The sequence below is a fragment of the Morus notabilis genome, unplaced genomic scaffold, assembly GCF_000414095.1.
Source record: "Morus notabilis unplaced genomic scaffold, ASM41409v2 Scaffold540, whole genome shotgun sequence".
Taxonomy (NCBI): domain Eukaryota; kingdom Viridiplantae; phylum Streptophyta; class Magnoliopsida; order Rosales; family Moraceae; genus Morus; species Morus notabilis.
The window spans coordinates 74,745-89,338 of record NW_010361114.1 but is presented as its reverse complement, the minus strand read 5'-3'; the positions used below and the strand labels follow the sequence as shown (position 1 = coordinate 89,338).

The 14,594-nt window shown below is 31.9% G+C and overlaps 1 protein-coding gene across 1 annotated transcript; it reads right to left on the bottom strand.

Annotated features, from left to right (window-relative positions):
- Positions 1-82: 82 nt before the first annotated feature.
- On the bottom strand, positions 83-2,481 carry LOC21387406. The gene is made up of 4 exons (XM_010098521.2): positions 2,368-2,481; positions 1,503-2,277; positions 1,036-1,163; positions 83-688 (listed from the first exon to the last, which is right to left on the bottom strand). Exons 1-4 carry the CDS (start codon positions 2,443-2,445, stop codon positions 245-247), a joined length of 1,425 nt encoding a protein of 474 aa, XP_010096823.1. The 5' UTR covers positions 2,446-2,481; the 3' UTR covers positions 83-244.
- Positions 2,482-14,594: the final 12,113 nt, after the last annotated feature.

The window sequence follows — 14,594 nt, the reverse complement described above, 5'->3', positions numbered from 1 at the left end:
GAACATCAACATTGTGACCAACCATCTTTCTTTTTCCCCTATGAAATTTCCATATGCAAAGAGGTAGAAAAAGAAGCAAAAATACACCACAATCAAAGTTAAAACTATATAGCTTGCTACAAGTATAGATTTATTTTCTGCTTGAAAGAAACCCCCAAAAAAAAAATTACATTCATTATCTCTTCCTTTGTTGTTGTTATTATTTTTTTACTCCATAACAGTCGATCTTCAATCTAAACGCAAACTAGTCCTTCCAAGTTTCCTTGCTCAATCTTCGCGAGGCAAGGCGTTTAGAAGAGAGGCTCGGAGAAGGCTTTGAGGGTGTCCGGGGAGCCTCCTCGTCGTTCCAGTCATCACCCCAATTCTCATCCCATCCGTCATTATCTTTCAACCTCTGTTTTATGCCACTCGAAACTAGTAACCCCATGTCCACCTTCTGATATGCATAGCCGTTGCTCAATAGCTTCTTCCTACGGAAGCTAAGGAACATCCAAGCAGATACCATAATCAGCAGTGCAGAGAAGGACAAAAATGCAATGGTAGGCCTCCGTGCCGGGAGGTTCAGGTACTTGAAGTTGGGAGAAGAACTCTGCGTGATCAGATCCTTGAAATCGAGGATGCAAACACGATTCCCCGATGTTAAGTTGATCAAGCTGTCAGTTCCTCCATTACCGATAGAAACCTCAACCTGCATAACTGAACATCAAGTTATAGCCACCACGGTTCACTTTATACTCTGATATGGATAGATAGCCCAAAATAAAATGAATTCTCTTGGCAAAAAGATGTTAACAAACCAGTTATAGCCACCAAAAACTAGGCTAAACCACACTAAAGGTTGGCAGATTCTGAGGAATAGAATCTATCAGTAGATAATTGCTTGCACGGCACGTATAATGATTCCAACTTAGCACTCCTATATTAGCATCAAAGCTATTTTTCTCAGCTGGGCTTGGAAGGTCATTGCTATATGGAATAATAACTTTTTTCTTTACAGACTTTTCAAACATATACTAGGCTTTGTTTCAAGTTTACCTTCTTGTTTTCTTTCTTGCCAATTCGAACCGTAGTTGTGTCTAGGTGAACAAAATCTGGAGCAGAAATGTTGACAGTGATAGAGTCGTTACCCTTGTTCTGAATTAGAAGAGAAAGGTGCGGAGATTCTGAAACACAAACAGTAAACTGTAAACATAGTGAAATGATAATTCATAAATATTTCAGCAACTGAACTGCAATATCATATACAAACACCTTCAAAAATAAAATAAAATAAAATAATTCATATACAAACAATTATGCGGAAATAGAAATCATTAAAGTGTCTTATCAATCTTGTGGAACTAAAGGAGACCATCTCAAATGTTAAATTTATTAACACAGATAAAAGTTTCAGCAATCTTTTTCATCCAAGGATCACACAAATAATAAAAATAGAGAAACATATATGAGATATTCAACTTTACACAAGGAAAACAAGTTCAGCCACAAAATGACACACATACCATTTCCTGGGACTCTCAAACAGGCAATCATTTTTTTCTCCTGGTCAGTGCATCTAATAGAAGAATAACATTCATCACCGCTAGAACCCTCCTTCTTTTCCGGATCCGAAGTGACACCATCTCCATTATTTCCGTCCTCCTCTGAAACTCTCTCCGCTCCAACCCCTGCATTTTGCTTCCCCTTGTCATCAATTGATCCTCCATTTCCAACACTATCATTTTCCAACTCGGTTTGCCTACTCGAATTGCTCGTATCCTTACTATTCTCAACATCACCGTTTAAGCCTTCCACTTGATCTTTATCACCTTCCTTCTCATGCTCTTCCCTCGGCCTAACACTCTCATCTGGCTTCTTATTCTCGCCATCTCCCGATCCCCCAATTCCCTTTTTCGTATTGTAATCTCTTTCTGGACCCTTTTGACTAGAATTCCTATCACCCTCATTATCTAAATCCCTCTTTGATTTACCCACTTGATCTTTATTTTCTTCTCTCTCAAGCACTTCCTTTATCACAACTTTGTCATGTGGATTCTTGTTCTCCTGATCAGCTGATCCGTCCTTAGTTTTTTGCGCATTGAGAACTTTTTTCGACTTCGTTTTCCCACTCAACTTGGCCTTATTTTCCAAACCAGTCTCAACACCGTCTCTATCTTTCTTTACTCTGTCATCTTCTGCGTGATTCACAGCAGAACTCAATTTACCATTTGAAGTTTCTGTATTTCCCAAACCCGATAAAGTTTGGGGATCTGAATCACTTGTTTCATTCGCTTTCACCTACATTGAAAATCTAATATTTAGCTAAGAAAAACCCAGATCAGATTTACAATCTAGACTTAAATTCAAACAATTTTTTTTTTCCTTTACCTGCAAAGCAGCGCCAGAGAAATCAGCCACAGGCAATAACAGTAAAATCCCAAGCAAAAGAGCTAATTTCTTTTCCATTTTTGTGATAAAATCGCTTCTCTCTCTACGCTACTACAAAACGATCCTACTTTCACGGAATTGAAACAAGAAATTCAAACAAAAAAAACTATGAGAAATATTATTAATTTGTTCTAGTTAAAACACAGAAGAAAAAGATTTAAATACGTAAATCTATCAATGAAGAAGGATTTAGACTACTTACCTTAAAAAAGAGTGTGTTTCTCTTTCATTCTCGTGCATAGCTGAAAGATATTTTTCGCCTGAAAACTTTCGCTTTTCAATGCTCGAAGATAAAACTTGTCCTATAAATCGGGAATACAAGAGAGTTTTAAAGGTGGGTTTGACACTGAAAGACGAACTTCAACGAAATACATCTACAGGAAGGGGAGAGAGAGAGAGAGAGAGAGAGAGAGAGACTTGAGCCCTTGACTGACGGGCCAAAGTAAACACAACCTAGCAACTAGCAAGCTTCGAACAAGGGAAACCATTTTATTTGGGCCGGAAAAGCCCAAATGTTATGTAGACTCAAAGGGGACAGGGAAAAGAAAGACAAATACCGTTCGCCTAGTGTTTTTAATTTTTATTATTTATTCTTAATTAATACTTTAAAAAAAATTACTGAATTTATACTTAAAAAATATATCAGTCTAAATTTTTATTTTTTACTCTTAATTAATATATTTTTAATATAATTATTTAATTAAAAGATACATTAATTAAGAATAAATAAATAAAAATCAAGACACATATACTTTTAAAAAGTATTTATCAAAATTTCTCACGCCCTTTAATTAAATACTATATTAATTAAAATAGTATTAGTGCAAATGTTATATAGACTCAAAAAGGACATAAAAAAAGACAAATACTTTTACTTTTAATTAATATATTTTTAGTTAAATAATTATAATAGTTAAAAGAGTATTATGTAAGAATAAGAAATAAAAATTTAAACTCATCTAGTAGAAATTAAGAGTATTTGTGAATGAAATAAAAATTAATAGTAGAAATTTTGAGAGAATTAAAAAAATAGTATTTGTTTTGTGTAAATTTGAATTTCTTACGCTTGGCAGAAACTTAGGAGAAAGGTTAAAAAAAGAAATTAATCGATAAATAGAAGGAAAGAGAAAATAAAACAAAAAAAAAGTAAAAATTTGAATAAGGCATTATAAAGACTTGGAAAAATACTATTTATTATCAATTTAATTTTACTTAAAAAATATGTCATGCATGGTTTTAATAGTTACTCTAATATTTATCCATCAATAAATATCATGATTTTAGCCGTAAGATATTAATATGACGATTATAATAAATTACATAATTGACAAAGAAATTTATGATAATTAACGGAATTAGATTTTTATCATGTCATGTAATATATTTTTATATTTAGTGATAACCACCGATAAAAACATAACTATTGAAAACTCGTCTATATATATATATATATATATATATATTTGTTGCTTTGTTTGCTTATTATTGGGAGCTGTTTGGATTGTATTTGTTTTTTAACGTTATAACTGATTAAAATATCATCAAAATAAAAAAAATTATAAGATCAGCATAATCTGATAAAATCTAATGGTGCAAACACAAATTCTTTTTTGTGTTTGAAAAAAAAAAGTATTTTCAATAGGAATTTTCAATAGAAGTATCATTATCATTTTTCCACATAATTTCATCTTTTGCGTGCAAATTTTTTTGTTTTTCTGAAAAATTTTGCGTGCAAGAGTTGAATACGAATAAAATGACCCTTTAATTATGCCAAGATTATGATCCTAATTAAATAAACATTTTCGTTTACTTTACACGCGAAGCAATAGGGACGGAGAAAAGGAAATAAACATTCAGTTTGATAATTACAACAAAAGGAATTAGAAAATTGGATACAAAATACTTTGGATATCAGATTCCATTATTTTCACTGGTCTATGTAGTGGCCTATCAATCAAATTAGTGACTAGGTTTTTTTTGTTTTTCATCATATCTAAAAAAGTATGAAATGATTAGCGGCCAGTTGGAATTAAATATGACTTTTTAGCGCAATGAAAATAATTGAATGTGATATCGAAAGTAAAAGGAATAGTTAAAAGGGGTTTGTCCTTCTGATGTATTTAACAAAGCAATATGCTTTGGCATATGGCCTAAGCATGGAATATGGCTGCCCTACTTGGAAAGGAACAAAATGTTGGAATTCTCTCTTAAAGCTAGCCTAGTACCATAAAACGACAACAACATGATGAAACAAAGGCATAAAAAGACCTCAGAGCAAAAAAAAAAAACTAAAAAACTAAAAAACAAAACAAAACAAAAAAAGCAAAAATCAAAAAATAGAATGAAAGGCGATAATAATTTAAAGACGGCGAGACATAACCTAAAAATCTAACATAACAAGATAATGGCATTCAAAAGACCTCATAAAGCGACAACATGAAAATGGAAAGACTCCACAAACAACAACAATAATAGAAAGGATAATAATATCAGAGAACGACAATTTCCTTTTAATGTCGGATATAAAAAAAAAAAAAAAAAAAAAAAGGACATAAGCGACAACGCCATAAAAATAGTTACTGGTAAACGACAATTAATTTTAAAACGACAGCAGCCTAATTGGGGCGATGTCTAGGTTAAACGACTGCAATTAAAAAAATGAAAAAGTCTAGATAAAGGACCCAAACGTCAATACGATTAAAAAAAATTTGACAAATACCTCGTAGACGACAACACCACGTAAACGACGGTTATCATAAAAATGACAATGCAGTGAGAAAACGACAACAAAAAAAGACATTTTGAGTGGCAATACTCTCCGGTGAACGATAATTACCCCAAAAACGACAACAACATGGAAGAAGAATCTCCCTTAGACTTATAATTTAGAATCGTAGACAAACAACTTTCACTGTTGTTTTACACGCAGAGAAACACCCGAGTAATGGGCGCCAAAGATACTAACAGGAGAATCCCAAGCAACAAAGCTAATTTCTTGCCAATTTTTTTCAGATAAAACTCGTTTCTCTAGTACAAAAAATCCTAATTTTCATTTATTGCAACAAAAATTCAAATAAAAAACTTCATGTAAGATATATATATATATATATATATATATACTTGTTCTAGTAAATTAAAATCTAGAAATTAGGCGTATATTTTCTCACTCTTTATGCGTCATTAAATTGTATTTATAGAATCAGTCGCTTATTAGAATTACGTGTCATTATATACCAAAATTATGATTGGTGTGTGTATTTTTTTAACTTGAAATACAAAATTACCAATTAAAAAAATCCACAAATAAAACTTGTACACATATATACATAAATGAAGTAGACAAAGAAGGATAATGTACTTGCAATAATGTACTTGCAACTTGCAAGTCAAATTAATGCTTCTAATTCAGCTAGGAAGAACTTGTACTAGAAATCGAGAACGCACAGAATAAATCGATGACTAATGAAGGTTTGACAGTGATACATAAAATTCAACAAATAAATCCACGAGAGATGCAAAGCTTGACGGACTAACCAAAGTAAGCACAATCTAGCAAGCTTCGAACAAGGAACAAAAATATACGAGTTTCCTTTTGATAACACCAAAGTCCAAAACTATGATAATAGATAAATTAAAGAGCTCTCGTTCTTTGTTTATTTAATATATGTGTAACATTACAATCGATAAAGAATAAGAGATAAGCATTCAAGAAAAATGCTGAAAAAGAAACATTTTATCCTATAAAATTTAAACACGTCTCTGCGGAGTTAAAACCTAGGGGGACAAAATGCAAGTGCTTAAGATTAGCCAAAAAAAAAAAAAAATGCAAGTTCTTAAAAACAAAATGGAAATTTAGAAGATGACATCGAGCAGGAAAACGAAGAAAACCTCAAAAAATGACACCATAAAATGAGAGAGAAGATCATAAAACTGCAATTTCATGAAAAACGACCAAAAAATTGAAAATGAAATTATTTTGAACGACAAGATCCTATAAATGAACAACGACTAGAAATCGATACTAATTTGAAAACGACACTACAATATGATATGATTAACACATTTAAAAATAACAAAATTTAGACATAAGTTAAAGACGAGACAATGCCCGAAAGCAGGGCAGAAGTTTGAAACAACATCAACTAGAAGAAAAAAAAAAGCAATAAACGACATATATTGTAAACTGACATTCTGGAAATGGCAATAAATGTGCAAACAACGATGCAATCAAAAACGAAAACAGTGAGAACTATCAACACTGTGAAATGACGACTATCAGGTGAACGACTAAAATGTAGAGCGACAAATAACTCAGTAAATTAACGACATAAAATATTAACCGCAACAATTTAAAAGACGACAACAATATAAGGAAAAAAGAATTAGGCACGCACGCGACAACGATAAGCAAAACGAGAACTATCCCAATTAACAACAAGAACATAAAGGAAGGAAAAAAAAAAAAGCTTCAAAAGAATTTAGCGACAACATTGTGACATAAAACTTTAGCCACAATAACCCTTCATAACGACAATCAGCGGCGGAGGCAAGTGGGGGCACGTGCCCGGAAGTTATGTATAAATTTTTTTTAATATAATTTTTAAAAAATACTACTTTTATTTGTATTTTTTTTTATTTTGCTCTGACACAAGTTGAATTAAAAACTCTCTATTTGTCTTTTCTCTCTCAACTCTGCTCTTCTTCTCGTCTTCTCTCAGCAAGCAATGTCTGCTTGAGGACTGCTGCTGGCCCACCACGCCCACTACTACTCTGGTTTGTCTTCTCTTCCTTTATTTATTTTGTGTTTTGTGCACACTTCCTTTACCGAAAAGTTCAAGAGTTTTATATCTCTTTTTTTTATTTTTTTTAAAGATCCATAGACATTTGAGGTTTTGTCTGTAGCTCATAAAAGCTTTGTAGATAATGTGTCTTTTGTCCTTTACTACGTTTACAGTACAAGCTTTGTAGATTCATGCTTGTAGTAATGGTTTGTCTACTTTATAAATTATAACCTAGAATTTTATTTTTTTATAATAAATTAATTTAGTTTTTATTTCCTATGATTAATTAAAGATTTTAATCATTGATATTGGTACAAATTATTTGATTAAGTAGAACTTGAATTTGTGTGTGGGTTAGTTTTTATATTCTTTTGATATTTATTTTTTTGACTCTATTATGTTGGTTTTTTATTTTATTTTGAGTGCTTATCTTTGTTTTTTTTACTTTCTTGTAGTTTCTTAAATATTCTTTTGAAATAGTAATGGAGAAATATTTCAAAAGAAAATTAGAGCCTCCATTTCCAAAAAGAAAAAAATGATGACAATACTAAATCATGTAGCGTGAAAATCAACTTGATAGATCTTCCAAGTTCCAACGGACCCGGGGTTAAGAACTCCAATTTTGGATTATAATCCTAATGTTCAAGATCAAGTTCGAAGAGCGTATATGCAAAGGGGTCCTTATCAGCCTCAAAGTCATGATTTTCCTTTTAAGTAAATGTGGGCAAGCATTAAAAAAATTCAACCCTGTTTGCTTTGAAGAATATCCTAATCCAACTCTCTTTTAATCAAGTCTCTTCATTTTGTGAAAAAAAAAAAAAACAACATTAGAATTCCCAACATGGATGATATTTTTATACCTTGAGGTAGATCAAGACGCAAAGCTCAAGAAATTACCAATTTGCATCATTTTCGTGTGGAGCTATTTTATTCAGTCATTGATATGCAACTTCGAGAGTTAAGTGATCGTTTCAATGAGGTAAATATTGAATTACTTCTCTGTATGGTGTGTTTATCTCCCATTGATTTATTCTCTTCTTTTGAGAAGAAAAGGTTGATTCAACTTGCTGAGTGTTATGAAGATGATTTTTCTACGGTAGAACTCATGACACTTAATAATCAACTTGAAACTTATATCATTGATCTGCGTTCAAATAAGGAGTTCATAGAATTGAAAGGCATTAGTGATCTTGCCTAAAAAATGGTCGAGACAAGAAAAAATTTGGTATATCCATTGGTTTATCGGTTGTTAACTTTAGCATTGATTTTACCTGTTGCTACTGCTACTGTTGAGAGGGTATTTTTTGCTATGAATATTGTGAAGAATCGACTACACAATCGAATAGGAGATTAATGGATGAATGACAGTTTGGTTGTATACATTGAAAAAGAAATTGTTGATCATATTGATAATAAAGTTATTATGCAATGCTTTTAAAATATAAAAACTCAACTAGGATAATTGTAATATATTTTATAATTATTGAGAAATACTATAGTAATATTTATTATATTTACTGTTCTATTTATTTATCGTAAAATATGATTTATGTCCCACTAAAATTTTAACAATGGGATGAAAAATGGCAATAATATCTAGGAACAATGACCTAAAAGGGACAACGTTTCAAACTATACAAACAACGATTCTAAAAACGACGAAAAAATATCTTTAAAAAAAAAGGACGTGAATCTGAAATGTTGAAGCCTGACAATGGAATCGAATAAAGAACATCGCCAAACAGAAAACAATGATAATCTAGAATCAACAGTAAAATATGACTCAATTCAAACATAGTTGCTTAAATGCGAGAATGGCAAGGAAACGACAGGAAGATGGAAAAAAAAAACTCAAAAATATAGAAACGACAAAAAGACGTCACAAAGACCACATCAACTAGAATAACATCAACAAAAACAAGAATAATACAAACATAAATGCGACGATGGCAAGAAAGAGACAAAATAGAAAATATAGAAACGACAAAAGACGATAACACCAAAACGACATCAACTGGAATAGCGTTAACAAAATAAAACGAGAATAATCTTCTTCATGGAAGTAAAAAGGGACTCAAGTAAGCGCATGCCTACTTAAGAAACAAGAAGTAACAAAATCAAAACATCGAATTTCCAAACACAATATTCAAGTCGTAGTAGCAAAATATGAGTCCCAAGATTAGTTAGCACCCTGATCTTGAGGAGATATTAATCATCACATTTAGTGAGCTCACGGGCAAGATAGCACGTAGTTGGAAAACTACGTGTCGTTTCGGATTCCGCAAATGGGTTTTAGCTCGGCAGACTCTCCTTTAGAATTTACTCGTGATAAATACATTTTTATTTATATAATTATTTAACTAAAAAATTATAAATTTAGAATAAATAGTAAAAATTCCCACATATATACTTTTAAGAGAGAAAGAAGGAAATAGATCAAGACTTGAGATGAATTAAAATTAATAGGTCAATAGTTTATATAAGTTAATAAATAGGTCAAATTACTGTTTTCGTCCATAACTTGTCTGGTTATGAACCATAACTTGACAAATTATTGTCCATAAATCACGATTTTTATCTATAATTTGTCTAGTTATGAACCATAACTTGACAAGTTTATTTATAATTTATCTGATTATGAACCATAACTTGACAAATTATGACCTACAAATTTTTATAACTAAAATTTGGCCTATATATTTCCTTACACTTTTCATATTGACTTATTTTATACTATTTCCGTACTTTTAAAAGTATTTTTTTAAGATTACGTGCCTTTTTGAGCCCACCTTGGTAGTATTTAGTAGGCTTTCAAAACTCTGAAGAGGGCCAAGAGGAAGCCCAGAACAGTTTATCGGTTCCTTGACAAACTTTACCATGAACAATTTATAGTGTTTTGAATTTTTGAGCAAATGAGGAATCTCCCTTTCAACTTATCCCTTTAGTTTGGTATCTTTCTCTTACAATTTGGTCCGTCCCTCTTAAGTTAACATATAAAGTTTAAAAGTTAAGTTAGAAATTAATGTTCAAAAAATACATGAATTTTTATGCTCCTTTACTAAAATATATTCCTCTAGATTTCCCATAAATTTTTAAGGTTATCTTATGAGATAAAATGCAATTCATGCCAATTTTCTCGTTGACTAAGACTAAATCCTTAATGTAATAAATTGGACTAAGCATCATTCTCCGATAAGCTCAACTTCACTTAATCATAGCGCAAGGAATTTGACTTAGACACTTTATAAAGTAATTTGAAAATAGACATTGGTCTGCATTTGCTCCTAAATACCATATTGCCTTAATTACAAGAACAAATTGCCCGTTATTAGTTCTCTCTCCTGTCCACGTGGTGGCGGTGTCGAGTCGTGTCGGCGCATAATTTTTGCCAAATGAGCATTGGTCAACTTACCCTGAATTGAGGGCTTGACAAAAATATTACAAGTAGCTAGGGGAAGAAAAAAAAAAGTCTTACACACTTTATGATGAAGAAGATTTCGGTTTCACAATTATACTAGCCAAGCCACCAGGAAGAAAAGATAGTTATCTGTCTATATCAATGGCAATAAGGAAGGAGCACAATAATTGAGAGTCCAAAAATTTCAGAAACACTAAAGAGGATGAAATAGCAAAACAATAAAAATGTTTGTTTTAATTGAACAAGTGAACAACATACACATAAGCATTTAATTTTGCTTCTTTTTTAGCTTTTGAGTTGGGATGGGAAGTAGGGAGTTGGGTGGGGTCTGAATTGCCTGGTGCAATCCAGAAAATGTTTGCTGAATTTGTCAAACCGACCATGACCATGTCCAACACAATACTATCAGAAGAATGAAATTCAAATATAATATATATGCATATATATATATATATATAGAGACATATAAATAAATAAAAATAATTGTAAGAGAATCAAATAAGGGTCTAAAATCCAGCTCATTTGGGGGACCCCCGATAAGACACTAGTCATCCTCTACTGTTGCTCTTCAAAGGCAATGATTGACCACATTTTATGCTGAGTAAATCATGTACGTATTGGAGAAGCCAATAGAAAAAGAACAGAATTTGCAAAGTACAATTGCTGTATGTCAATTGCTGTATATCTCAACAACCCCAAGATTTTGTTTTCCCTTTTCACTTGCTAGATCATTCCATTTTATACAATGGAATCCAAGAAAAGTGAAAAGCACTACTCAACAAAATATTGTACATTGAAAACTTTAGGTTAGAGTACTCTCTAAATTAAAGATTTATTTAGTTCGTTGATTTGAATTGATATTTTACTGTAATAAAATTTAAATTATAAATTTGAATTGGTAAAATGAACGAGGTCTAATTATTGACACGTTAATCATACGACATTTTTTTAAAATAAAACTGATTAGGAAGTGTGAAAAGAATCATCATCTCTCTTAATTAGAGTTTATTAGTGCTTTATTAGTTATTGGTTTCTAAACATGCCCTCTAGTTCCTCACCATTCGATTAAGATAATAAGATGGAGGGCATGATTATGGAGAGGCCTAATACGCAACATATAAAGGGTAACAGTAATGGTATACATATGAACTTACATTGAAAAAAATCTTCGAGTTTTTTTTTTTATTTTTTTATTTTATTTTATGTCTCATTTTCAATTTTTCTGTACAAGATCATGCTAGACAAAACCCAAAGCCTTAAAAACTCGACTCGAATTAAAAATTCTCACATAAAATAACATCTCAACTCGAATTAAAAATTATAATCAGCGAACTAAACGGGCCCTAGTGAAAACTCATGCATGATTGCAAGAAAAACAAAACGGGACTTTTTCAACAAAACATGAAAAGGGAATTCGCCGCATACGAAGGCTATCCACAATTTATGGCTATGGTGCTTTTAGATGCTAATACTTATTGGTGTGGGGAAGAGAGGTATATGACTATGGTCTCGTTTAATTTATTAATTTAAATTTTTAATTTGAATTTAGATGTGATTTTATGTGTGAGTTTTTAATTATAGTAGAAAATGTTATATATAATTTTTCATGAGAGTTTTTAACTCTAAGAAAACTAAAATTAAAAACTCAAATCTATAAAATAAACGAGACTAATGTGTATACAAACATAAAATCTCCTTTTCAAAAAAAAAAACACAAACAAACACACATAATATGAAGGAAAATAGTAGAAAATAGGCCAATATGAAAAACTTAAAAAAGAATATAGGCCAATTTTTAGTTATAGAAATTAATAGACCATAACTTGTCAAGTTATGATTCATAACCAGATAAGTTATGAATAAACTTGTCAAGTTATGGTTCATAGCAAGACAAGTTATGGACAATTATGGATAATAACTTGTTAAGTTATGATTCATAACTATACTAATTATGGACAAAAACAGTAATTTAACTTATTTATTAACTTACGTAAACTATTAACCTATTAATTTTAATTATCTCTTGACCTATTTTCCTCCTAACATGAATGGTAAAGTGAGTTTCATTTCTAGCCATTGGCCATGATTCGTCTCATTCAGAAATCAGATGGGCTCCAGACCCATGTAAGGGGCTCTCTAGACTTGGGCCCTCGTCGTCAGCCTGACGTCATTCTCCATGACAACGCGTCGACGTCAGGTGTGAAAGCATATCTTTACCAGACAAATTACCTAAGTTTAATTATTGGACCACTTTACACCTCCTTCAAATAACGAAGATGATTACAATGTAACACGACAGCATAATCTAAGATTTATATGTTAATTAGAAAAATTAGAATCTACTTCAAATTAGATGGATTCCGAAATCCACACAGTATTTCATAGTTATTTGAAAAGGCCGCTACGACGTGTCGTATGGACGGAACAAAGAAAAAACTTGGGGAAGAATTTCTCGGGAAAAAATTCTTAACCCGCGATATTTTGGAATTTTCGCTTTTTTCCGGCGGAGCAATAAAAAACAGACACGTGGGCAAAAAACTGTTGACTATGAGGATCACAGTCGCAACCTGTGACGTGTCGAAATGGAGTAAGGACCACAGATAAGTCGGCGTCTGCCTGATTGTTTTGGTGCGACCAAGTCCGAATACAGACAAAAGACAACTTTTTCGGCTTTTTATTCCTAAAATGCCCCTTGTTTTTCCACTCAATTACGCTGGCTTCTCAATATTGGAATCCTGCTTTGATGAATGATCGTTGTCAATCGTCGCAGAATTCAAACATGTCAAGCCAAGAAAGATACAATTCGAAGATGAATTTACATCAATGTTCTTTTCTAGTTTTCTTTTCTCTGCTAATTTTTCAATTTTTATCTTGCAACGGAAATTCACCACAAAGCAAGCGTCCACAAGGGATATTTCTCTCTCTCTATGATCTATACATACATATATATATATATATATATATTATATAGAGTCTATCCAGAAGCCTAAGCAACGTTTGGAGGCTTATATATGTATATATATATATGTATATATATATATGTATATATATATATGTATATGTATAGCATTTGGATGTTTAAAATAGTAGTGTAAGCTACTACTTGGAAAACTAAACTTATAATATGATGTGAAATAAGAAGGTTTAATTCTCTATTTTCTGGAGAAAAGTCTCTTAAAAAAATTATATTAATATCTACATATAAGATATGGATCACATACTTCAACAGTTGAACCTACTTGCAGTAGTGTATAATGTGGATCACATAATTCAACCTACTTATAGTACAGAATGTGGATCACATACTTAATTCAACCTAGACCCATTTTAAAACTTGAACCTTACATAATCGAAAGGGACGTGGCTCGTGAGGTTGACTATTTTCCCCATTTTAAGGGTTCCGGAGCAATTTGCTATGCTTTATATTACTTATTAGCTACAAAAAAACAAGATCAGGAAGAGGGGAGATAAGGGCAAGATGGGAAAGAAAGGAAAGTACGTGAGTGAGAAGGCAAAATATTTGGGATTAGAGTTGACTTTTGTTGGAGGATAGTTAGGTCCGTTCACATGCAAAACTGATCTTTAAAAGGCTGGATCTCTTAAGGTCATTGAAAATTTGTTGGTGTAACACTGTCACTTCACGAGCTTTGTCTCCTTCTCCCAACTAGAGGATGATCATGCAATCACCTTTTTCAATGCTAAATATATTGACTCCTCAATAATTTATTGCACCATACTGATCATGGGTTCCACTTTTGATGTAATATGTACCTTTCTGAATTTATTGCGCCTTTTTTGTTTTGTGAAAAAGGTCTAAATTGAACTCCTTTTTGTTATATATATCTCTCTCTCTCTCTCTAAAATGCCATTGGCCAAGATGTTATGGGTCCGTGTTAGGTTTTCCTCCTTTGGCTTGTGGGATACATATGTGCTTCACACATGTTGTCGTTTCTCATAATGCACCATTG